The following is a 23739-nucleotide window of genomic DNA, read 5'->3' on the forward strand; positions in this document are numbered from 1 at the left end:
GAGAGCTTTTGAGCCTTTTTTCAGCAGCGGCATGTCAAACAATACTGAGGACTCTTCTCTTTGAAAGAACTTAAAAGGCATTATTGTAGAGGCTGAAATATGTCGCATGCCGTCTTGAATGTATAAACAAAAAGAAGATATTTTTCAGATATACAGTGAAAGTAGAACTTTCTCAATTAAACTCCTCTTGGATTTGCTCCATTTATCTACTTTACAAATGGACACCTCAACCAGTGGCTCTCCGTGACAAGATAAGGCAGCTTTTCTATTTTGCTCATTTGCACATTTTGGATGTCCAGTTTGGAGCCCCTAAATATGCATTATAATCGACTGAGGTTAATTTAGTCACTTATTGAGTACCATATGTGTGCTTTCATTAACCACAACACAGCCCTAATGTTCAACTAACATCTCTTTTCTGAAGCATTCTGTGTCATCAATGCGTCGGTTCATCCAGACAGCAGAAAATAGTTGAAATTGTTCAGGATAGTCATTAGCGTGGGTTAGCATAGATAGGATAGGATAGGACTGTCACTGCTAACCACAGGGGAAGTGCAAAAACTCACCGGTAATTACTTTCTTTGAAGATTTCTTTAACAGCCGGAAGCCACCATATTAAAGGTTTTGCATCTGTAGAACTCAAAGAAGGCAGACGGGAGATGCCTCAGAGAAATGGATGCATCATAACAACCTCTGAGATTATCAGCACTGCAGGCAAGGACTATTAGACATCTGAATCACCTCTCATACAGAGCTTAACTTGTGACCTTAACCAGTCATCCGCTAGAGGGGATTGCTCTAAAATCTGAGGTAAAAAGACAAGTTTCTTCTACACTTGTCATGTTTATGTGCAGCACTTCATGTGCAGATGTCCATACATCTGTATACAGTATCTAAACCCCTACAGCTGCTACATTTACACAGTCACTACTTCCATATCATTTGCATCTGTTTGTTGTTATGAAAATAATCAAAGAGATGTACTATATGTGAACCTCAGACAGCCTGATGGTGTGTGTGTATATGTGTCTGTGTGTTTGCATGTTCAGAGAGAGCCCAGCTGGGAAAAACTAATGTATACAGTATGTGTGCATTAGAACACCTGCGACACTGAGATTTTACATACTCAGACTCACTCACGCGTACGTATACGATGCTTGCTCTGGCTCTTTCTGTCTCTCTCGTACACGCAGTAATGATGCGCCGCAGATACAGTCGACTGCAGTTAAAGGATCTGTTAATCCTTTGATGTGTCGTGTCTTTGACAGTCGTTCTCGGTGTTCTGTGCGCGTGAATCCCTCAGTTCTTCATGAACTTTCTCCTGAATTGGAGTCAGCGAAAAAGGCAAGTGAAAAGGTCACAGAGCTGCTGCTCCCATCCGCATACAGTACGCTACATCAAAGATTGCTGACATGGGAACGGAATTAACTTTTCATGGAAATGCTTTTGAAAATGCTGGTAGGGTTTAATAGATTATGAGAATCATTTGATCCAACAATGCAGTTTAGTTCACTGCTCTGAGGTCCTCGGGGACGGCTGTCAGAAAAGTTTACTTAAACACCGGCTCGAATTCTGTGCATCCTATGTGTGCGGCTGCGGAGTTTTTTGGGGCAGCATCTTCCTACAGACGAAAGCTGAGAAACACCGAGGAGGCAGAGCGAAAAGGACACAGAAGACAGATGAGGAAAGGACAGCTGATATTTTAATTATGTGGGTTGGTTGTTCTGTAGAGCCTGGCTCTATTTAAAGCCCAGTAGCTTATGCTCAGTACCCCTGTGTTTTCATCTGGTTTGGGTAGCTGGCACTAAGGGAAACACACAGTCCCTCACACACAGACTGAAAGCTCTCTCTACCCTTTAGTAGTGTCATAATTCTAGTTTTACAGTTTGATGGAACCACCAGATGTGGAGCGAGCAGGCAGCTCGCACAGTTACACACATAACACTCAAATGTCCTCTGATATAAAAAATAACCTAATTCTGTTTGTGCATATGCTTGTTGCAGTAACAGCACATCAGGAGGCGCTTATATTAAGCAGTGCTGCAAGGGTTTCTGCATTGACATTCTCAAGAAGATAGCCAGGAATGTGAAGTTTACCTATGATCTCTACCTGGTCACCAACGGGAAACATGGAAAGAAGATCAACAACGTCTGGAATGGCATGGTTGGAGAGGTACTGCCTGTCTCTCTCTTAATAAATGAATGTATATTCTGTGAGTCTGACTTTCTGTGCAAGCATTTCAATTAACAATGATATGAAATAGAACTTTAAGTATAGCAGTGACGTAGTGCTGCCTGCTAAGTTTTTTTTATGCTTACGCTACCAGGCTACTTTTGCAAAATGAAACCTGTTCTCTCTCCGGGCGTAATATAATGATGTTCTGTGAGATGCCACCTGCGTTTCCTAATTACACACAAGATGTCGTTTAGAGTTGGTTCCTTCACATACTGGCACACAGATATATTGGCTGCCTTTAGAAATCAACAATGCCCACGTTTTCACTTAGTAGCTAGTTACAGCTAGTTACAGTTTGCCAGCACTGGGTTGGATTCCCTTTTGCCTTCAGAACTACCGAAATTCTTCATGGAACAGTTTTAGCAAGCCGCTCGAAACATTGCTCGCTGATTTTGATTGTCTAAGATGTGAAAATCGCATTTCAGCACATCCCAAAGGTGCTCCGTTGTTTTGAAATCTGTCAACTGTTGAGGCCATTTGAGTACACTGATCTCACTGTCATGTTCAAGAAACCAGTTTGAGTTGATCTGAGCTTTGTGACATGGCGCATTATCCTGAAGCAGCCATCAGAAGACAGGATGGATCCATGGTTTCATGTTGTTGACCTTTACTTCCAAAAATCACATTAGAAATCCAGACTGATAAGACCAGGAAAATGTTGGTATGCCTGTGCAAATTGTAGCCTCAGATCCTTTGTGTGGTCTTCTGCTGCTATAGGCCATCTGCTTCAAGGTTGGACACTTGGGACCTTTGTGTTTTGTATTTAATTTGGCTTATTTTCACTTTCTGCTTTGGTTTAGGCACCAAACGAGACTCCCAAATACCCACATTTAGTTACGTTTATTAAAAGATGCAGTGTAAAATATGCTTCTTCACATTAGTAATGACACTTGTTGACAAATGACAAGTTAGGGGTGACAGACCTATCTCACTAACCATAAACCGGTCTGTCAGGGCATCGTGGGTAAATGAGCCATGCTAGTTTGGCCAAATGAGTAATAATTGATGGTCCTAGAAACGTGAATGGGCTGAGAGGCAAGGGGCCAGTTAAACAATAATATTTAGCAAAGTAAAAATGAATAAGCCGTAAGGGGGGGGGGGGGGCATTTTTCCCACTTTCATTTCCTTTAATACCGATAAAAGTGATTCTTAAAAAATGGATTGCTAATGGGGTTTTTTTTTAAAGAGGCTCAGTAATCGCAATTGTTTTTTTTAATTAAATTAATTAATGTCTCAGTACAAGAGCAATACTGTTTAAGTGGGATGAACTTGAAATAAACTGCAGTGCCTGTGTTAATTCTAATGAGGGAACTTGTAAATCTAATGACTTCTTTTTATTACTTTAAGGACAACGATGGAGCCCTGGGGGCACCGAGGCATGTTTTAGACTTTGGCTATAAAAACAATGCGATTAGTTGGATCAGTTCAATGTTTCTGGTTGTTTCACATAGTTTGTTATCAATATGAAAAACATAGAATATCAGCTTTGCTCTCAAACCTACAGTTTGCACTCTCAGATCTCAAAACACAGCACTGGGAGGTACTCTTTAATCTGTTTTGATTAGCTTCAAAGTGTAACAGAAATGCAACGACTGCCCAGCCGCTTGTTTCTTTTCACTGAACAGTTATGTCCGTGGGTCCTGATTTAAAAAGGGGACAGGACACCATCAGTCTTACCCAATTCCTATCAATTATCTTATCTGGAAATGATTTATTCAGCCACAGATCATATTAAACCTAAACGCTGCCACAGGGAAACCTTTAAACTGAAATTTACACCAGAGATAATGAAACCTGACATTACGATCCACAGATCGTTCACGGATCAGACCACTAGAAGCCTTTCAACAATTACATTTGAAAAAGAAAAGCATAATATTTTATTTCCTACTAAAAAAGACATCTTCATGAGCAGAATGTCCCTCTGTCACAATACACTGAGACATTTACAAATGGTGGCACAATGAAAAAGACAGCTGTACTTTCACTTTTCATCGGATTGGCTGGAGCTGCCCTCCAACTACGGCTGACATTCCGAGTTATACCCTGTGATACAATGTGATATTTCACATCCAAAATAAAAAGCAGGAAAAAGTCAGAGTGAAACTGTGTGATGTTGTCCAAATATTTACAGAGCTCACTGTATTTATTTCTGACAGTGTAGGCAGTAAGTCATGCTCTCGGTATAACAGTGCTTCTCTCTCTCTCTGGTTGCTAGGTGGTGTATAAAAAGGCAGAGATGGCCGTTGGCTCGTTGACCATTAACGAGGAGAGGTCGGAGGCCATCGACTTCTCTGTGCCCTTTGTGGAGACCGGCATCAGCGTCATGGTGTCACGCAGCAACGGGACCGTCTCGCCTTCAGCCTTCCTCGGTAAATCCATCGCTCTCTTTTTAACTCGACCCCCTTTTTTTTTTCTTTTATTCTCTGGCGGTCCCCCAACTCAGTTGACTACTGGGGGCAGAGAAAAGGGGAGGTGCTTACATGTTGGCGAAGTCTTGCACATAAAATGGAATATTTTATTCAGACAGTATATGCTGGCCAAATTCCACTTGTACTCTTGACTTTATCTGAGCCTCAACACCCTAAGCACATTAATATTTCTACCAGAGCAGAGGAAGTGGAGCGTGCCAGCTGTTTTTTGAAAAGTCAGCTCAGACAAAGCACTCTTGATACACCCCTCCCCCCTTTCCTCTCCCCTGCCTTCTCCTCCTCTCCAGTTGTTCAGACGACTAGGAATTGAAGCGCTCCTCTGTGGTTGCCTAATGTCTTGTATTGTCATTGGAGCGAGGCAGGGAGCGAGGGGATGTATTGGACCATGCGTGTGTTGGTCCCAGCGTGTCAAGCCATGTGTCAGTATGCACGTGTGTGTGTGCTGGGAGAAAAACAAAAACAAGACATTTTTGCGATATTATATATACATACATATATATTTATATATATTTATATATTGGGACGTTTGTGTAGTGAGACAAGGATGTGTGGAGAACGAAGGTGCTGTGGCCGTATGTATGTTAAGGGGTGAATGCTTTGTGCGTGTATTTATGTTAAAGCTTATTGTATGATTGCGTGCATGTATGCATGTGTGTGTGTTTAAGCAAATGTGTGTGTTGAGCCTGCGCCAGGGTATCAGTGACGGTTCAGTATCTCGCACTCATATTAGAGGCACCTCAGCGCACAATCTCTCAGGGTTGGCTAACTCTGGCAGTCGCATACTTACACATGCAGTGACACACACACACACACACACACACACACACACACACATACAATTTGTCTGGGTTCAATGTCTCTGGCACTCATCCCGCTCTCTGAACTCCTGCCCTGCTACACACCAAACACACAAATAGATCACATACACATGCCCACAGCAGGGCACAGCAGATCACTCTGGGCTTGGTTCCTCTCTCTCTCCCCCCCTCTCTCTCTCTCCCTCTCTCTCCCTTTCTCTCTCTCTAACCCTTTCCTCTACCATCTCCCCCGCCCCAGGCCTCTCCCTCTCTCTCAGCTCTCATCCAAGGGAATAATGAGAAATATGGAAATGTGCTCCGTCAAACTCTCTGTGACTAACTCTCCCTCTCCTTCCCTCCTCTCTCACTCCATCTGTATCCCTTTTTCCCCTCTCTGTTTCTTCTCTATCATCATTTCCTCACTTTATCTCCCCCCTCATCCCTGTTTTTTTGTGTGTGTGTGCGTGCGTCTCTTCTTTTATTTCCGCGAGTCTGTCTGCCTCCACTTTCCCTCTACGTCCCTCACTCCTGCTCCTCCACGATATCTCGCTGTCTCGTGTACTCGATTTGCCTTTAACTCTTTCTGCTCCCTCTCTCTCTCCTTCTCCTTCCTCTCAGAGCCCTTCAGTGCATCGGTTTGGGTGATGATGTTTGTGATGCTGCTCATTGTCACAGCCATCGCCGTCTTCCTCTTTGAGTTTGTCAGTCCGCTGGGCTTCAACCGCAACTTGGCCCAAGGCAAAGGTAGACTTACACACACACACACACACACATACAAAGAATATCACACCAATCGTTTTTCCCAGGAGCAAGACGCCCTGAAGCAAAAGAAGTGACCTATTATCACTTGACTTCAGACAGTTCAGGTAATGCTACAGAGCATTAGCATTTCTCTCCCAGAACTACCAAACCTGTAATCTGAGGCGTCATCAAAAACCAAAACTTGGAGCTTCCCTGTCGGCTCTGAATTGGAGATTAATGTTGTGCAAAAGGTTGTGACTTAATTTAACATTTAAATCAGCTAAAGGCCGATCCAGAAGTAGCAAGTGAATGTTTTTTCCTTTGATTTTCCACTCAGCACTTCTGAAAGTTCAGGAAATCTATACAATGTGTTTAGCTTGCTGTTTTTTTCACCTCCCACTGATTGAACAATGAGTGCTTGGTTTAAAACTTTGTAACTAGATTTTTAACCTGAACATTTAGATCCATTTAGATTTGATTGAAGCCACAATTTGGAGATCTGATTACCTCTTTTGCTTTTTTTCATCTTCTTTTTTGTCTTTTCCTCTGAAACATATTAATCTGAAAAACATTCATTTGGGTTTGGCTCAACCCACCAAATTGGAAATTAGATCAGTTAGTGGACAAATTTGTTTGAGACTTTGATTTGATTGGCCAAAAACTTTTTCCACTATTTCTTTTTTTTAAAACCCAAGAAAATGCTTGTTCTTCACAGTGACATTGAAAAATGCTCAGGTTGAGTGCATTTTTACAAAAATCATCCCCCTGATTCTATTAAATTATAAAGCACTTTTTCCTTCATTTACAAATTATGTCTCTATTCTAAAATAGGCTGCCAATTATAAACACGTATTGTTTTAAGCATCACATGATGGTGAGGAGAAGGAGGTGGAAGAAGAACCTGTGCAAAAACACAGTCGGGTGTAAGAAAAAAACAAGGGTTTTCTGATTCTTATTGTTATTATTATTTTTTAAATTCATTTAAATACTTGGAAGTTAAAAAAGACGTTAGAAGACGTTACAAAAATGTATTTAATTCTTTAGTTTTTCATTTTTCTGTTGCAAATCAAGGTCAGTGAAATTACCATATTAGTTACCTTAGGGTTAGGGTTGGGCTGGTTAGATGCCATGATGTTGAGGGGCTGGGAGAAATACATATAAGCTCTTCGACTTCACAGAGAGGGGTTGAGGCCATTTTGGATGTTTACTGAAGTTTGGTTTCTCACTCGAAAAAGGGTTAACAACCAGTTGCTGTTGTTTTGACAGTAGAATGTTTCCCTTGCTCAACAGGACTTCCTTTGTTGTATTTTTCATGTAAAATATTGCAACATATGTTGACAGTTTGTTCTGGACCGCAGGCCTGACCAGGCTTAGCACTCGGACTCGGTCATGCTCTAGTATTACTCACAGAAAGTATTTTGGTTTTATCTTGATGAAATAATATATCATTTAGCATCATTCATGATTAATGGTGTCTTCACAGATGTGCACATTTGCATTAAAGCACTCCATATACAATATCAGATGGCAGCTTTTGAACTGTAAGTAAAAAAAAAACAAGCTGAATGGCCCCTCTCCTCTTTAGCCCAGAGCACACAACATCTCTAAGTTGTCCATGAAGAATTTCAAATATTGATTCCCCCAGACCACAGGACCGTTTTTCCCTCAACTTGAGCTTTAAATTGTGTTTTTCTTGAAGAGTTTGAACTTACTGTTAGTGCAGCAATGACCTGTATTCACCAAGATTTTGATTTTCTGTAGTATTTCTGAACCCGTGCACAGGAATTACCACACATTACTGTAATCATTTAATAATAAAATACAATACAATTTTATTTATATAGCACATTTAAAAACCAGAGGTATGCCAAAGTGCTTCACAGAACCAATTAAGAGCAATAACAATGTATATGTAGATAATAAAACCCCCAGTTTACTTTGTATTTTTATGTTAAGAAACAGCTACTCACGTTACCAAAAACCCTCATAAGTTCTGCTGGGTTTATTTTCTTTAGCATTATACAACTTTTCCAGTCTTCTGTTGCCCCTGTCTTAACTTTCCTTTTGAAACATGCACCATTTTCAGTTAAATGTAGTTGAAATGACTTGTAAGTCATTGCATCATTTTTCTAATTTACATTTTACACAAAGTTCAAACTTTTTGAAGTTCGTGTTGTGAGTTTAAGGTTTTGTACACGGGTCCTTTCCCCGTTTTTTGACTTTTTCTTTATTGTTGCTCCTTCTTCTCCCCTGCCTGGTCCCTGTCTCCGTCTCTCTCACAGACCCACATGGCCCCTCATTCACCATTGGTAAGGCCATATGGCTGCTGTGGGGTCTGGTGTTCAACAACTCTGTGCCTGTGCAGAACCCGAGGGGCACCACCAGTAAGTTCATTGTCTCGGTGTGGGCCTTCTTTGCTGTCATCTTCCTGGCCTCCTATACTGCCAACCTGGCTGCTTTCATGATCCAAGAAGAGTTTGTGGACCAAGTCACTGGACTCTCTGACAAGAAGGTGGGGTTAAACACACACAAATGGACATGTAAACACACACGCGCGCACACACACACACACACACACATTCACAGTCAGGGTTGCTCTTGTAATGGATGCCAGCCCTGCAGCCAGACAGGACTCTCTAGGGAGCGCCCTTGGGCTTCAACAGCCCAAACCCTCTGGCCGTAGCTGTCACCACACTAACACTGCCAGCACAGCAGACCTACAGGCACACACACACACACACACACACACACACACACATACACACACACACACAAGCTGCATAGATCAAAGCCGTGTGTGTTTGTGTTTGGATGTGTATGAGTGTGTGTGTGTAGTTTCCAGGGGCTGGCAGTGTCAGCAGAACCCCAGCCAGTCTTACGCTAGACTGGACACACAATGATGATGACTGATGAGTCCACTCCACTGTCTCTCCCACCTCCTTCCTCCTCTGTCTCTTCTTGTCACTTTCCACTCTTCCTCCTCTCTCCTCTCCCTCTCCTTCGTTTTCACACTTTAGCTCCGACTCCTACTCTCGACCCCCCCCCCCCCCCCCCCCCCACTCCTACTTTGTCTTCCTGCTGTCTCTCACCACTGCTCTTCATCTCTGAGCCTTTCTGTTTTAAAGTTTCTCTTTCCCTCTTTGTGCTCCTGTCTCACGCTGTCTTTACCCCCTTTGAACAATATGTCACTATTTCGCTGTACTTATTTTTCCTCACTGCAGTTCCAGAGCCCGTACTCTTATTCCCCTCCATTTCGGTTCGGGACGGTTCCAAACGGGAGCACCGAGCGCAACATCAGGAAGAACTACCCAGATATGCATCAGTACATGACCAAATACCATCAGACCGGCGTCGTGGATGCACTAGTCAGCCTCAAGACTGGGTACTGTTAACTTGTCAAGCCAACTCACATCAAGGAAAGATTCTTTATACCTGAGGCGGTCATTCTGTTGGCAAACACCACATATGCTTAAGAACATGTGAAAACAAACACAAAAAGAGTCATTGCATCATGCAGGAACTCGACCCCATGGGGCTAAACAGTAGCTTATGCTAAAATGCTGCAGTAACTGTGCTGAGTGTTTCTGTCACTGGCATTGTCTGCAAGTGCTCATTATAGAGTCTTGTTGCTGCTGGAAAGAACGAGCTGCCAAAACAGGGAGAGTGTAATTTGTTCTGGTGTTCGCTACCTTTATTCTTCCATCTAAACACACACTAAATAGAAGGATGGCTACAGTGCTCTTATTTGTTCATTAGTTTTGCAGGCTTTGATCTTTCTCCAGAAATAATTTTCATTTCTTTGGTTTTCTTGTTCCGTAATAATTACTTTATTGATACTGCATATGAAAGAAATAAGGTTTGTTTTTTAATACACTAGGCTTTGTTTATACAGCATCAAAACTGTATAATGAAGACGTTCAGCAGCATCATCAGTATTTTGCTAACTTATTAGGCAAAAAAAAATGTTGTTTTGACAGAGAAAAATATAAACACTTGGGAGTCTGAGTTAAAATTTCAGTCCAGTCATGAAATGGTCTGTGACGCACATTCAGGACGCTCTCTATCCTTTAATTAATTTATATTGTTTTCCAGTGCTGTGCACAGTTACACAAGTGAATATTAGTTTAAAATTATCTGTGGAGCAGCAACTCTCAGCAACAACAGATCGCCCATGTATTCATTTCATACAGTATATACGCATTTACATCCAAAGTATAACTTATATTTATGCACATGTCTAGCCCCAAGGTATACTCATTCTATTATATAAAACCAAAATGAAGTTAAGTGCAGGCTTCTTCTGTTATATGGGATGATGATAGAGGGTCCTTGTTGCCTTGTATTTGGTCAATCATTCATCAGGCTCTATTCTGTCGTTTTTTTTTCCTTTGCTGAGTTCAGATGTATCAGGCTCACATCTGGGCTAGTATCAGACACAAACTTTGGCCTCTTAGCTAGCAGCCCATAGTGTCAGTGCAAAAACAAGATCTAAAAACTGAAGGGTACAAGCCTGTTTATGTGAAAAATATCAGTTACACAAAATTATCTTTCCTTCTTGTATTTGTTTTTCACTGAAGGGGGGGGTTAATCCCTGGAGAGGTACGTTTTTCTTGGTTTTATGAGAAAAAGGCAAAAGTTCATACAAAAACTATAAAAATAGTAACTTCAGTTACTACTAACCAATTGTTACAGCTATTGTACAACTGAGGATTTTGGAAGTACCCCTATTCGTTTTCTTTCTGACTGTTTAACAAGAGTGATGCCACTTTGATTTCTAAATGTAAGAGTTTAAGCTAGCTGCCAGTTAGCTTAGAGCAAAAACAGCTGTCCTGACTCCACCAAATGTCATGAACACTACACCAAATGATATCAAAAGCTGAATAATTAGCACAATATTAGTTTAAAAAAGGAAGCCTAAAGACTACACATTCTGTAATATGTAAAGCTAACTGGCTTTAGCTTTCTATTAAATCAGTGGATCTCAAACACTTTCAGAAGGTGAAAATGGCTCACGTTCAAAATCTTGCAATTTTAATTAATAACATTAAATATTATTATTAATAATTTAGTTCACAGTAAAAAACTGAGCCAGTTTGACTGTCGGTGAAGTAAAAGTTTGTACAAGTATTAGTAAACTCTTTTTTTAGCTCATCTGGCCAAAGGAACAGTGAGGTGTCTGCCACTGTGAGACATCCATCATCTGCCCACAATTCACAAAAAGCATTACTCTTCCAACGTTATTGGTGAGACTTTCATCTAACTTGGACACAATGATCACGTAATGGGACTTCACCCAAACCGAGCTCCAGGTCCTGATTGTTGTTTTATATTCTGGCTTCAATCTGTTAGTGCTTAATAAGTATATTGTATACTACTTACAGGAAGCTGGATGCTTTCATCTACGATGCGGCGGTGTTGAACTACATGGCGGGGAGAGATGATGGGTGTAAGCTGGTGACCATCGGCAGCGGTTATATCTTTGCCACTACAGGTTATGGCATTGCCCTGCAGAAAGGATCCTACTGGAAACGCCTGGTTGACCTGGCCATACTGAGCATCATAGGAGACGGTAAGCCGTGGAGAGCCATCTCAGTCACACACTGTACTGAAATTGAAAGTCTCTAAGTTGTTGGAGGACTTTGCTCAGTTGTGCCATCGCTCAGCTTTCTCCTCCTTTACCCCTCTCCCTCCAACACTCAGCCTCCCTCCTCCCTCCCTCTGTCAGAAAGCTATCAAGGGCTAGTCTTAACACACCATTTCATCATCATTACTCTCCGGGTTTGTGTGCGCGCATGCGTGTGTGTGTGTGTGTGTGTGTGTGCGTGTGTGTGCCCACCGTGTCCTGTTATGTTTACTCCTCCAGATTGTTCTGTATAATAAGCTGTGAGATGGTGCGAATGGAAGAAAGAGAATCAGTCGGACAGAAATCAAACTGCTGAAACCACTAAAGCGCTTTGCTTCACACACGGCCATTTTATTCAGGGCAAACACCCTCGTGCTCAAGCACACGCGTTCTCAGACACACTCAGTTTGATAATAATTCCTCCCATCTTTCCTTATCACTCCATCACTATCAATTCTTCGCCCTCCTCCTACAACCTCTTTTTTCCACTCCGCCTCCTGTCTCCTTTCCATTACGATCTATTTACCACTTCACCTCTCGCCCCTCCTCCCTTCTCCCCACCTCGCCTCATATGCCTCTTTTCCCACCACATCCCTTTCTTGCCCTCTGCCACCCATCACCTCGTTCACTTTTTCTCCTTACGTCTCGAATTCCTTTGCCTTCATTCCTCACGTTGTTCTTTTTTCCCCTCCAGTGTTAACCCTTCACATTCATCTTTGCAACAGGTGAGATGGAGGAGCTGGAAGCTCAGTGGCTGACTGGGATCTGCCACAATGAGAAGAATGAGGTAATGTCCAGTCAGCTGGATGTGGACAACATGGCAGGGGTCTTCTACATGCTGGCCACGGCCATGGGCCTCTCCATCCTCACCTTCATCTCGGAGCACCTTTTCTACTGGAGACTGAGATACTGCTTCACTGGTGTCTGCTCTGGAAGGCCGGGCATTCTCTTCACTATCAGCAGGGTAAGAAAGAGGAAATCATCACACACCTGGAAGCGTGCACAGGAACCCACATTTTCACAGCAGGAAGTTTTGGTTCCTAGTTTTCAAAATCTCACGCAGGACTTTAATGCTTCAGTCACACTGGAGCATTGCCAGCATTTTTGAAGCATGGACTTGCAGTCTTGTTGCCTTTGATTGTTTCACAGACAGGGGCCGAGTCTGCAACCACTCACAGTCAGTTCAAACAGACTTTGACGAGTTGGTCACCTCAACTATGTGCAGTTGGCTGCCAAATGTGAAAATATTCAATGCAATGCAATCGTCAGTTTTCCAAGTCACAAGGATGTCTCCGTCCTCTTTTACTCTAGTGTGACTGAGGAATAGATAGCTGCTGTTAGAATTCATAGCAGTGAATGGCACTTAGTGATAAAACAGGGCCCTATAGGGTATAACAACTGATGTACAACGCTCATTCAGACTGCAAGAAAGCACTGGATTTTCCTATATCAATAATGGGATGAGGGCTGTGAGTGTCTCATAATGTTATTGATGTTTAACAGCACAGCCGGCTAACAGAGTTCTCTCAAAGAAAATCCGATAAAGAGAAAAAGCGGGCTAAACATACAGAGAATCTGCAAGAGAAACAAACATAACTATATTTGTAGATTATTTCAGGCCGAAGCAGAGAAATAACAGGGAAAAACAACTCAGCACATTATTGCGGCTGTGAGGGCCGGTGGAGAGCATTTGTGGTGCCTAACAGCAATAATTCAAACAGCACAGTAAATTTTAAGAAATGATTAGTTTGCTGCTGTCTTGTTGTGAAAAATTTCCTCTAAAACAAAGCATCCAAATTTTAATCCATTCTGTAATTTGCCTAATCTTTATGCTTATTCCGGGGCATCGAAAATACACACAGGGATGTGCAGAAAGGACTTTTCTAACAGATGAATCAGAAACTCACATAAATCTACGGGCCTGTGTGTGTTGCTGTGATTCAGCTGTCTGAAACTGTCTCAAACACAAACAGTTGTTACTGTTAGGATACAATAATTTTTTGCACGTGTGTGTGATTAAAAAGGAAGGAAGGGCAGTGTGATAATGGAGCCCAGCTGAGGCAGAGATGAATTTACTGCTGCGCGCACGGACGACAGGATAGAGGAATCAGACAACTAAGAGGACGCGAGTTCATACACACAACGCCCTTCTCTCTCACACGTGAAAGTTAAAAAATATAGTGAAAGAACAAAGATATTCTCCCAGTTTCACCACTGCTAAATGTCATCCTGTTTGCTGATAGGCTGATGGCATCCGATATCGAATATTCTGACGTTCGGTGCGTCGCTGGCTCTCTTCTAAAAATGGCAACACATTCGCAGGTGGAGTGAGATGAGGGACAGGCTTGACCAAACAGGGGTACACATTGATATATGCACACGCACACACAAATACACACCCAAAAAACAAAATGGGCACACACAGACAGACCACTATTTCATTATTCATATGTCATGTCTCTGTGTTAGGCAGGGCTTTTATTCCAGACGAGCAGCATTTCACACATTAAGTGTTTTACAAAAAGAGTCCTGTGTGTGTGTGTGTGTCTGTGTGACTGTGTGTGTTTCTTGGCGTGCACATGCTGTTAGAGCAGCGATGCTGGAGGTTAAGTGGCTCTAGGAAGAACATCTCCTTGCACTCAAAGGCCCCCTCCAGTGACATCATCACCTAAATTTAATTTTCTAGGCGCCTCAGAAAGCAGTTCATCTAAAAAAGTGGTGATTATCTCTTCTAGCCACATTACAAAAACAAAATGAGGTTAAGGTTTGCAGTAAACGCACTGGAGAGAGGATGCAGAGGTCTCTGCTAATTTACCTCACAAGGAAATTAGTCTCGGGGATTGTCTGAACTTTTTTTGTGAAGTCACTGGGTTGTGAATTACACTAACTCTCTATTATCTCTCCTATCTCCCTCCTCTCCGGCTCTCATTTCCTTTCCTTTTCTTCCATTAATTTCCTCTCCTCGTCTCCTCTCAGGGTATATGGAGCTGTATCCACGGCGTTCATATAGATATGAAGAAGAAGGCACCAGAGCTGGGCTTCAGTCCTCAAGCCAACATGCTGCACCTGCTCAAGTCTGCCAAGTCCATCGCTTTGCCTTCTCCCAAACGCAACACAGTCGTTGTGCAGCCCAGCATCATAGACATGATGTCAGGGAAAGGTACTCAGTACACTCAGAGGGTCACTTGGAAATGTCCTTACTTCTTAAAGACAAGTCTATTTTATCATTTTAAATGGCATTGGTTAGATGTTGTTAGTGGTTGTTGGAATCATTGATGATAAATAACAATGAGCGGTTGAGGTGCCTTAAAGGTCGTCAACTGAAAGAATCATCCAAGCGTTTATGTGCTGGTTTTGAAGAGTGAAACCGACTGTTATATGGCCTGGTGTAGACAAGTTTCAGAAGAAAGTGTTCTTGTTTGGGGGGCATTTGGAGACGAACCGATGACTGATCCAATTTATTGCTTCTTAAATCAACAGTTTTCAGCCGGGCTAACACGATCAGTTTGCTGTCTAACTTAATAAACTTGCATTAGGCAACGCAATAAGCAATTCACACACTGTTGCTGGCAACGGGCCTCTGTTTTCCTACACAGTTATTCAGTTAAAAATGAATCATAATTTATGATGATGTCATGAATCATTAATCATCATTTGCAGATCTTCTGATCAGGTTCATGTTATATTAAATAAAAGCTTTAATTGGAAGAACAAGGGCATTTCTAAACCATAGAGGGGTTCTACTAACTGTATTTTCTGAGCTCTGAGCTCAAAACTAATATATTGTGCCAGCGCAAATCAGGAAGCCGTGTCACCTGTAATAAGATCGTTCACATAGCATCTACCTTTTCTTTACATTGTCTGTATGCGTGAGTAAAGGTGACTACTTTCACCTTGCTGACTGTCATGTCCACGCCTTCCTCGTGATTAGAAATACATTAGATGTCACACATTGCATGTCGAGGCAGTAGATGATGTATCAGCTGACCTGGCTGAGCATCCAACCAATCATCCATATTTTGTATCTTCTGTCTAAGGTGCATCTCTCCTTGTCTCCTAGGTAACTCCCTCCATACTCTGCCTCAGAAGGGTCCTGGTCTCTATAGCAACGCTGCAGGTCCACAGGGCTTCCTGTCATTGTCCGGGAGGCACAAAAACCTCCTCAATAATGCTGCGCCATTTCCTGGGCAACAAAAAGCTCCACCCCACCAGACCAGCCCCAACAAGCCCCAGCTGTCAATCACAGATGACAACGGCCAAACCCGCCTCACCGGGGCGGGCCTCACTGCATCAAAGCCCCGAGCCTTGTGGAAGAAAAGTGTCGAGACCCTGAAGACTCAGCCGAGCGTTGTATCTCCAGGCCACAGCCCCGCCCCTGCATCTGGGCCCGGACCGCCACAAATGAAGAGCCAGCGCTACCTACCCGAGGACCCACAGCACTCGGACCTCTCGGAGTGCTCCAGTCGGCCACCGTCACACAAAGATTCTGACTCCATGGCAGCAAGGGGCGGATTTAAGCCAATCAATCAACTGAGGAAGAGGGGTGGGGGCGGTGGAGGAGCAGGCGGTGGAGGTGGAGCATCCAAGATCTACTCCATTGATTCAGACCAGGCCAGTCTCCAGTCCGTTCCCCCATACCAGCGAGACAGCCAGGGGGGAAGTGATGAGCACCCTTACCCCCCTGACCTGTTTCCACCTGACAGCACATACCCGCACACACTCTCCCACCAGTCAGACGCACCCATTTTGCAGCTGAGCGCCAGCCTCCTACACCACAGTCACAGCGCTGAGGCCGACCTGCACTCTCTGAAGGATAAGAAATACAGCACCTACACTCACAGCAGGTATTTTATTTAGCATTAATCGCACATAAAGCCCCGTTTAAGGTGCTTGTTTTGTCTCTTTGTGTATAATCAGCTGCGTCTTCTCTCCCTCTAGTGTGAAAGAGAAGGTCGGAGGTTCATTCGAAGCCCCAAGCGCAGGTCCAGGGACGCAAAGTGTCAGGCCCGGCCACTGTCGCTCCTGCCTCACCAAGCTGAGCGGTTACTCTGGCCTCTACACTGTTCGCTCGCCACAAGCTCGCTGCGATGCCTGCGCCCACCTGGGGAATTTGTATGACATCAGTGAAGACCACCTGCACTCGCATTACTCCCACACACACCCTCACCCACACAGCGCGGACATGTTCACGCACTACCTTCCCCAGAGCGAGCTGGGCCTGGTGGGTGAGGGGGACGGGCTTGTCAGCCACTTTGAGCCCACCCCTTCCTCCCCGTCCCCTCTCCCCACCTCCTCCTCGGCCCAGCACCTCCAGCTGAGTCGCCAGCACTCTTACGAGAATGTGCTTCCGGACGGCATTCCCGAGCGGCAGTCGCAGGCCCACCCCCACATGCGGGGGCTGAGTCTGCCTGACAGAGATAGGGAGAGGGAGCTGACCCTGGATGAGGGGGCCTATGCTAATGTTCTCACAATGCGCTCTGATCGTCCGCTGAGCAGCCGCAGCCCCCCCTCTCCCTCACCCTCCCACCACCACAGTTTGGACACCCCGATGCCTCTGCCGCGGCGCTCGAAGAGCCTCTTCCCCGACCGCCCATCCCACAACCCCTTCCTACAGTCGGCGCCGGGCACGGCACAACGCGATCCCGCCTCCCAGGCTACAACACGAATGCCACTGAGAAATTCCGCCCATGAGCTCTATAAGCAGCGAATGCCTGTGTCACTTACTCTGGGTAACCATGGCAACCATCACTTCAACCAGCATGGCGGCCAGGTCGACCAACAGGTGTTCTACCCTCCGCAGGAGCCTCCCGTTGTGGCCTACATGGTCCCACCTGCTGCCTCGCAGCCAATGAGCTATGTGACAGCGCCGCGAGCCTCGAGCGCGGGCGGCAACCGACCCCGGCTCTACCGCCGCATGCCCAGCATCGAGTCTGACGTCTGAGAGTCACACGCAGCACACTAAAAATCTCACTGAAACACACTAACACGCACGCATGCAAAGAAAGAGGTGTGTGTGACCGGACGAGGCAGCTCTGATTCTAAGCACATGCACAAGAAACACACACACAGACAGACACGCACACACGGGTGAAAAGCGGGAAGCTCGGGACTAAAAAGGTTAACAGCGAGTAAATAAATCATTGTTTTCTTTACCACACCCTCCATAGGTCAGAGATGGGAGGGCCACAGGGACAGCTGGAGGCACAATACAAGATGAAGAGAGTGTGTGTGTGTGTGTGTATGAGTGTCAGTGTGTGTACCAGCCTCGAGCCGCGAGCAACGAGGCACGAACTGACAATTTGTCCGACAAGACGGATCGACATCCTGTGGAATACGAGGGACACTGTACACGGTTTCTTAACGCCAGCAGTGGGACGTAAGGGAACTTGTGATGAAGTGTTTGGAAGACGAGCCGACCTGTCACGCCCTCTCACCAGCCTCTTGGAGATAAAGGGGACACACAAGAAACCCCTTTCTTTCTGAGATTACACACACACACGCATATTTAACCTAAACACACCCACCCCCTCTCTAGGACTCTCCTGTTGCACTATGATTTCCAGTCAACCCGTATGTTGTCTGAGCCTCCAAACTGCACTGCCAGCATGGCTTAAAGAGTAGTAAACTTCACTTAGAGTAATCCTTGACTTGAATGGAAACCACTATCTATGTAACAGACCGGACCGGGCAGCGGGCAGCTGGTCAGGAAACAGGTCTGAGAAGTGTATCGGCGCCCGCCCGCAGACGTACAAACACTCGAACACACACACGTGCTGTCTGTTGTTACGGGGGGGGGGAACCACAGACTGTTTGTCACTGTTGATGTCAGATAATTGAACATTCCAAAAAGTGGTCCGAACGCGGCCACCAGTTAAAAGCCTCTCAGGATGAGGGTGTGTGTTCTAGTGTTTTATCGATCTAGAGACATACAGTATAGCATCCTTGCTTCCTCTCTTAGCTAGCCTTCAGGTCATACTGCATGCTTCCTACTGCCCTGTGTTACAGTTAAACTCCTATACAGGGTCATATATGCACACATCCATACATGCAGACACACACACATACACATACGCAGTAGTCTAGGATAGTAGTGTAGGGTTGGGTGTGTGTGTCGAGGCTACAAGATAGCTTCATTTTGTGCACTTTGTAGATTTTATACCCTGCCACCTACACAAGACGTTTGACCAAAAACACTTTTATACTGAAAAATATGAATATTCTCAGTCATTTGCTGAATAGATGTTTTTTCTTTTCTCTTAATTTCTTCTTTGGCATTGGGGTTTAGGGCACCGTTCCATTGTGAGGTCGGACATTTTACAGTGTTAGATAATGGGGTACAGCATCATGCATACAGTATACACAACACAAACTTGAAATCTTTCTCTTCTTTTTGAACTTTTACCCGCGCTCCATCTTCTCGCCCTGCCCCCTCCCACTGATCCTTTTCCTCCATCCCTCTCCTTAACCAGGTTTCCTCCTCGATTCTTCTTTTTTCACTCCCCCTGCTTCCTCCTGTAGAGTAGACCGAGTATGAGAAGATTAAAGTTCAGTCGTGGTGTTTTTAAAAAAGAAAAAAGAAAAAAAACTCAACATTTTGCTGGAAATCACTTAACATCAGTAGCTGTGAGAACTTGTTCGGCTCTCGTAGGATCCCAGTGCTTTTTTTCTAATAACTTTCTATGTCAAGCAAAGGAGCCGGTTTTAATGTCTCCGTAGTGAATTTAGAGGCTGAGTGTATCGCTGTTGCAGATTTACTCATCTAATGAATGCTCCTGGACGCGCGTCAGAGTAAGCTGGTACTTGTGTGGCTCTTGTGTTGGCGAGAACACGGCGCTGTGTTTCAGCACTGAGAGTCACGTGGCAACGCGGAGAGTTTGCAAAGTGACTCGTTACAGAGGCAACACTCGCGCACACACAGACACACTCAACAAGCTGGCAATGTGTGTATGAGTGTTCTAGAAATCCATAATCTACTGAGTAAGGGCACTGATTTGTTTTTTAAATTTATTAATTTATTTATTTTTTAACACAAGGATTTTGATGGAAAAAGGACTTGATATCCCATTAGCTGAGCGTCTGTCTATTCTCTTTCTTTCTATGCTCTATTCTCTCTCTCATACGCGCGCACACACACACACAGGCAAACCACGCTCACATATATCTAATATATATATTGGCTGCAAAGAATGCGAGAGAGTTTGAACAAAAAACAGCACCTTTGAACGGTGAACGCTGCCCCTCTTTTGGTAATCTTAACAGGTTTGATGTGTGAGTTATATGCACAATATCAGGTTGCAATATTATACTTCTGTACAGAGAAAATCTTTGTTTTAAATGTTAGAAACTGATTTCATTTGTTTGATTTGAATGGTATTAAGTGTTGAATTCATTTCAATAACAACGTGGCTTTTTAATTCTGCTTCTTAAAAACAAAAAAAGACTGGCATGGTTTAGATTATCGTGATTTTGTTTGCTTTTGTTTTTTTGGGGTTTTTTTTCATTTATTTCTTTATTTTTCCCCTCTGGTGTGTTGCTGGTTGGGACCTCACTGTACAGTCGTCACTGCTGGGTTAATGACTAGTTAACTATGCCTGTTAACTAGCTGCACGTAGCTGGGTCATCTGATTCACACTCAATGAATAATGATCGTCCAGCCTGTGTGGTTAATACAAAAAAACCCCTCCCACCCACGTAGTTCCACTACAAGTCTGTGCTGTTTTACCTGTGAGCGAGTGTGAGTGTGTCTGTGTGCGTGTGTGTTTTACACCGTGCAGTCATTTATATAAGACAGAGGATGTGTGTATTTACAGGTTGTTTGTGGTGTGTGTGTGTGTGTGTGTGTGTGTGTGTGTGTGTGTGTGTGTGTGTGTGTGTGTGTGTGTGTGTGTGTGTGTGTGTGTGTGTGCTTGTGTGCTTTTCTGGACTCTCTTCCCTTCGTCCCACACGTAACCTTCTGACCTGGCTCTTACTCATACAACACAAATACAGCTAGGCACACACACACACACACACACACACACACACATGTTGCGTCTGTACCGTTGTGATTAAGCGAGCATGAGGTATGCGTTTTTGTATGTCCACCATCACAGGTTTTTACACCAACCTTTTGGTTTTACTTTCAGATTTTTCAAATTGCATGACGTGCTCGTGTTTCTGGTGGTACATATTTTGCTGCAACACCTAAGTTCTCCCTGAGTTAGACCTACTGGACTACACGAACCAACACGTACCCTTCCATGTCTTGGTCAGAGGCCTGGATGGTTACACTTCCTGGCTCCTGGCCCCATGATGTCAGCGGTAAGGCACCCGGCTGGCTCCCACATAGCCGCTATCGAGGAGCACACTTAGTGTTCCCGGGGCTCAGTACAGATCTCAGTTTGGCCCAGGTGTTCACACACAAACACACATACACTGTACTAGGTGGACAGAGTGTGTTGGTGTGTAGTCCTGTGGGTCTCCCTGCCGTGTATCTCACTTGTGTATAAGTTCAGGGGTTTCTAAGCTACTAGTTGTGTTGTAAATACTACCTTGTCACTCAGTACCTCTGTACAATCTGTAAATAAGTAAAGGTTACATTTTTCTACTTGTCTGGGTTGTGTCAGTTCTTCAGTCTGCCACTAACGAATTCATCTTTAAAGTGTTAAACATGAAGTTTAAGAAAAATAAAACACAATTATTCATTAGCCACTTTTAGACTAAACAGATCCAGAGAACCAGGAACCTTCCTGGCATTTCTACTGTCTGCATTAGCAGGGCTAATAGGAACTCTGAGGCGATGTAATGGCCAACCATCAGGTGGTGTCTTCTTGTTTTGATGCTTTATTGTCTTGTAATCCTATTTCAATGTCTTCATTTTCTTTATTATGTGCTTTTGGCCCAGAGACAACCTTTCACAGTCCTTGTAACTGACAGAGGAATTCACCTTCCCAATCTTTGCAAGAAATTCTGAAACTTCTTCGAACCCTGTTTTTTGGGGCTGAGAGTGGTCCTATAGACATTTTCTTTTTGTGGGCCAGTCCCCTAAGTTGGGTTTGCCTAAGCTCCATTAACAAAAAGCCAGTCATCTTTTTCCATGTTCTTTTGTATCCTCACAAAAATAAGCTCTATGACTATCCATCCATCCATTCTTTTCCACTTCAGGGTCACAGGGGGGTAGGGGCTGGAGCCTGTCCCAGCTGTTATAGGATAAGGTGGAGTGCACCTTAGACAGGTTGCCAACCTGCTGCAGGGCTAACACATACAGTCAGACAATTATTCACACATTCACACCTATAGATTTGGAAACATCTGAAAATGTACATGGAAATACAGTATGGAAGGCAAAATAGCCTGAACTCGTAGCTTTCTTCTCATTTCTATCAGTAGTCTCCAGGAATAGTTCTCCAGGCTTTTACAGGGACAATCAAAGCTCTTATTTTGAATGTTGGCTGCCTTTTGTTCTGTTCTCTGTCAAGATTATCCCACACCGCTTTAATAAAGCTGAGGTCTGGGCTCTGGGGAGGCCAATCAATGACTGACAGTGCTCCATTGTTTTTCTATCCAGGTATGATTTTAATGAAGCTGTTGCCAATCAGATGCTTTCCAGATGCTGTTGCTTTGTGGATCAAAATCTGTCAATATATTTGTGTTCATAATTCTATCCATTTTGACAAGATCCCAAACACCACTGACTAAAATGTAGCTTCAAACCACAACAGAGCCTCCACCATATTTTACAGATGGTTGTAGACACTCACTGCTGTACCTCTCCTGCCTTTCTCCGTACACATTGATGATGATCTGCACCAAAATGTTCAAACTTGCTGTCATCACTCCTTAAAGCCTGTTCCCTTTGATTATGAGTCTAGTTCTGATTAACTTCTCCCTGTTTACCCTCAGTATGAAAGGCTTCTTGGTAAAAGCAATATATAAAACATCATTTGTTACATTTTTAAAAAGGGCAGTACTTAATTACTCCCTGGAGAAAGTATTTTGATACACTGCTCGTTACATTGTTCAGTCTTACATGCTGACACAAACCCCTACCTAATGACCTAATGAAAAAAAATACATCAAAAAAGACACAATCATAGCTGTAATGTGATTACTGAATTTAGAAAAACAGTGTGCATTATCAAAAAATGAAACGTGATCACAACCGACACTTGCGTTCATCCAATCAAAGTACCAAAAGCATCGAGAGGTGGCAATCACAGTGTAACGCATCTATCACTATCGCTGCTATCATGACAGGTTTCCAGTGACAGCGATGATATCGTGATACAAAGATACTGCAGTACAATTTGCAAAGCCATGATGTATGACTTGCTTCTATCATCTGTGTCACTGAAGAAGAAAAAACACTCCAGTGAAGACAAAAAAGCAGGATTCCTGTATCCACTTCACTGCAGTCCCATTGTGTGTGTATCATTATTACTGTTATGTGTTAATTCAATTACATAGCTCACTGGTTTGCTTTTCTCTGCTGTCCTCCATTCTGCCCCTTTGAGTGTTTTTTCCAACACTTTGCTCTCATAAGCGCAACAACGAGGCATCATAAAGCAGTGACTCTGCTAACTCTCCTTCATGTTTTCTTTACAAAAAAATATCTGTATTTAGCACCACTGTATATAAGCAGTATGAGCCACAAAAAAACCCTCACTAAATCTAATAGCTGCAATATGATGATTCCCAGTTTCGGCACTATAGAAACAGAAACTACCTCCAACATTTGTACTTGGAAAAATTCCTGCTCTCCAAAACTACCCACTGACTTATTAATGTGCGATAGATAAAGCAGGTTATGCTGGAGGAGGATAAAGAAACCTGGCAACATGAGACATTTAGTATAACTTGTATGCCCCGTCAGACTGGGCCTCTCTGTCTGTATGTATCTCCTTCCATCTCTGCAGTTTACTGACTACTCAG

The 23739-nt window shown here is 43.7% G+C and overlaps 1 protein-coding gene across 1 annotated transcript in view; it reads left to right on the top strand.

Annotated features, from left to right (window-relative positions):
- The window catches only part of grin2ab (glutamate receptor, ionotropic, N-methyl D-aspartate 2A, b), a 124128-nt gene extending 102713 nt beyond the window's left edge, over nucleotides 1-21415 (top strand). Inside the window, exons 11-20 of the mRNA XM_004568310.3 lie at nucleotides 2005-2173; nucleotides 4455-4608; nucleotides 6084-6209; nucleotides 8489-8718; nucleotides 9428-9588; nucleotides 11588-11775; nucleotides 12555-12793; nucleotides 14806-14989; nucleotides 15890-16673; nucleotides 16768-21415. Coding sequence (XP_004568367.1) covers nucleotides 2005-2173; nucleotides 4455-4608; nucleotides 6084-6209; nucleotides 8489-8718; nucleotides 9428-9588; nucleotides 11588-11775; nucleotides 12555-12793; nucleotides 14806-14989; nucleotides 15890-16673; nucleotides 16768-17770 — 3238 coding nt within the window. The 3' untranslated portion in view covers nucleotides 17771-21415. The remainder of the gene's footprint in view (nucleotides 1-2004; nucleotides 2174-4454; nucleotides 4609-6083; nucleotides 6210-8488; nucleotides 8719-9427; nucleotides 9589-11587; nucleotides 11776-12554; nucleotides 12794-14805; nucleotides 14990-15889; nucleotides 16674-16767) is intronic.
- The last annotated feature ends 2324 nt before the right edge of the window (nucleotides 21416-23739 follow it).

Source organism: Maylandia zebra, linkage group LG6 (assembly GCF_041146795.1).
Source record: "Maylandia zebra isolate NMK-2024a linkage group LG6, Mzebra_GT3a, whole genome shotgun sequence".
Classification (NCBI taxonomy): Eukaryota; Metazoa; Chordata; class Actinopteri; order Cichliformes; family Cichlidae; genus Maylandia; species Maylandia zebra.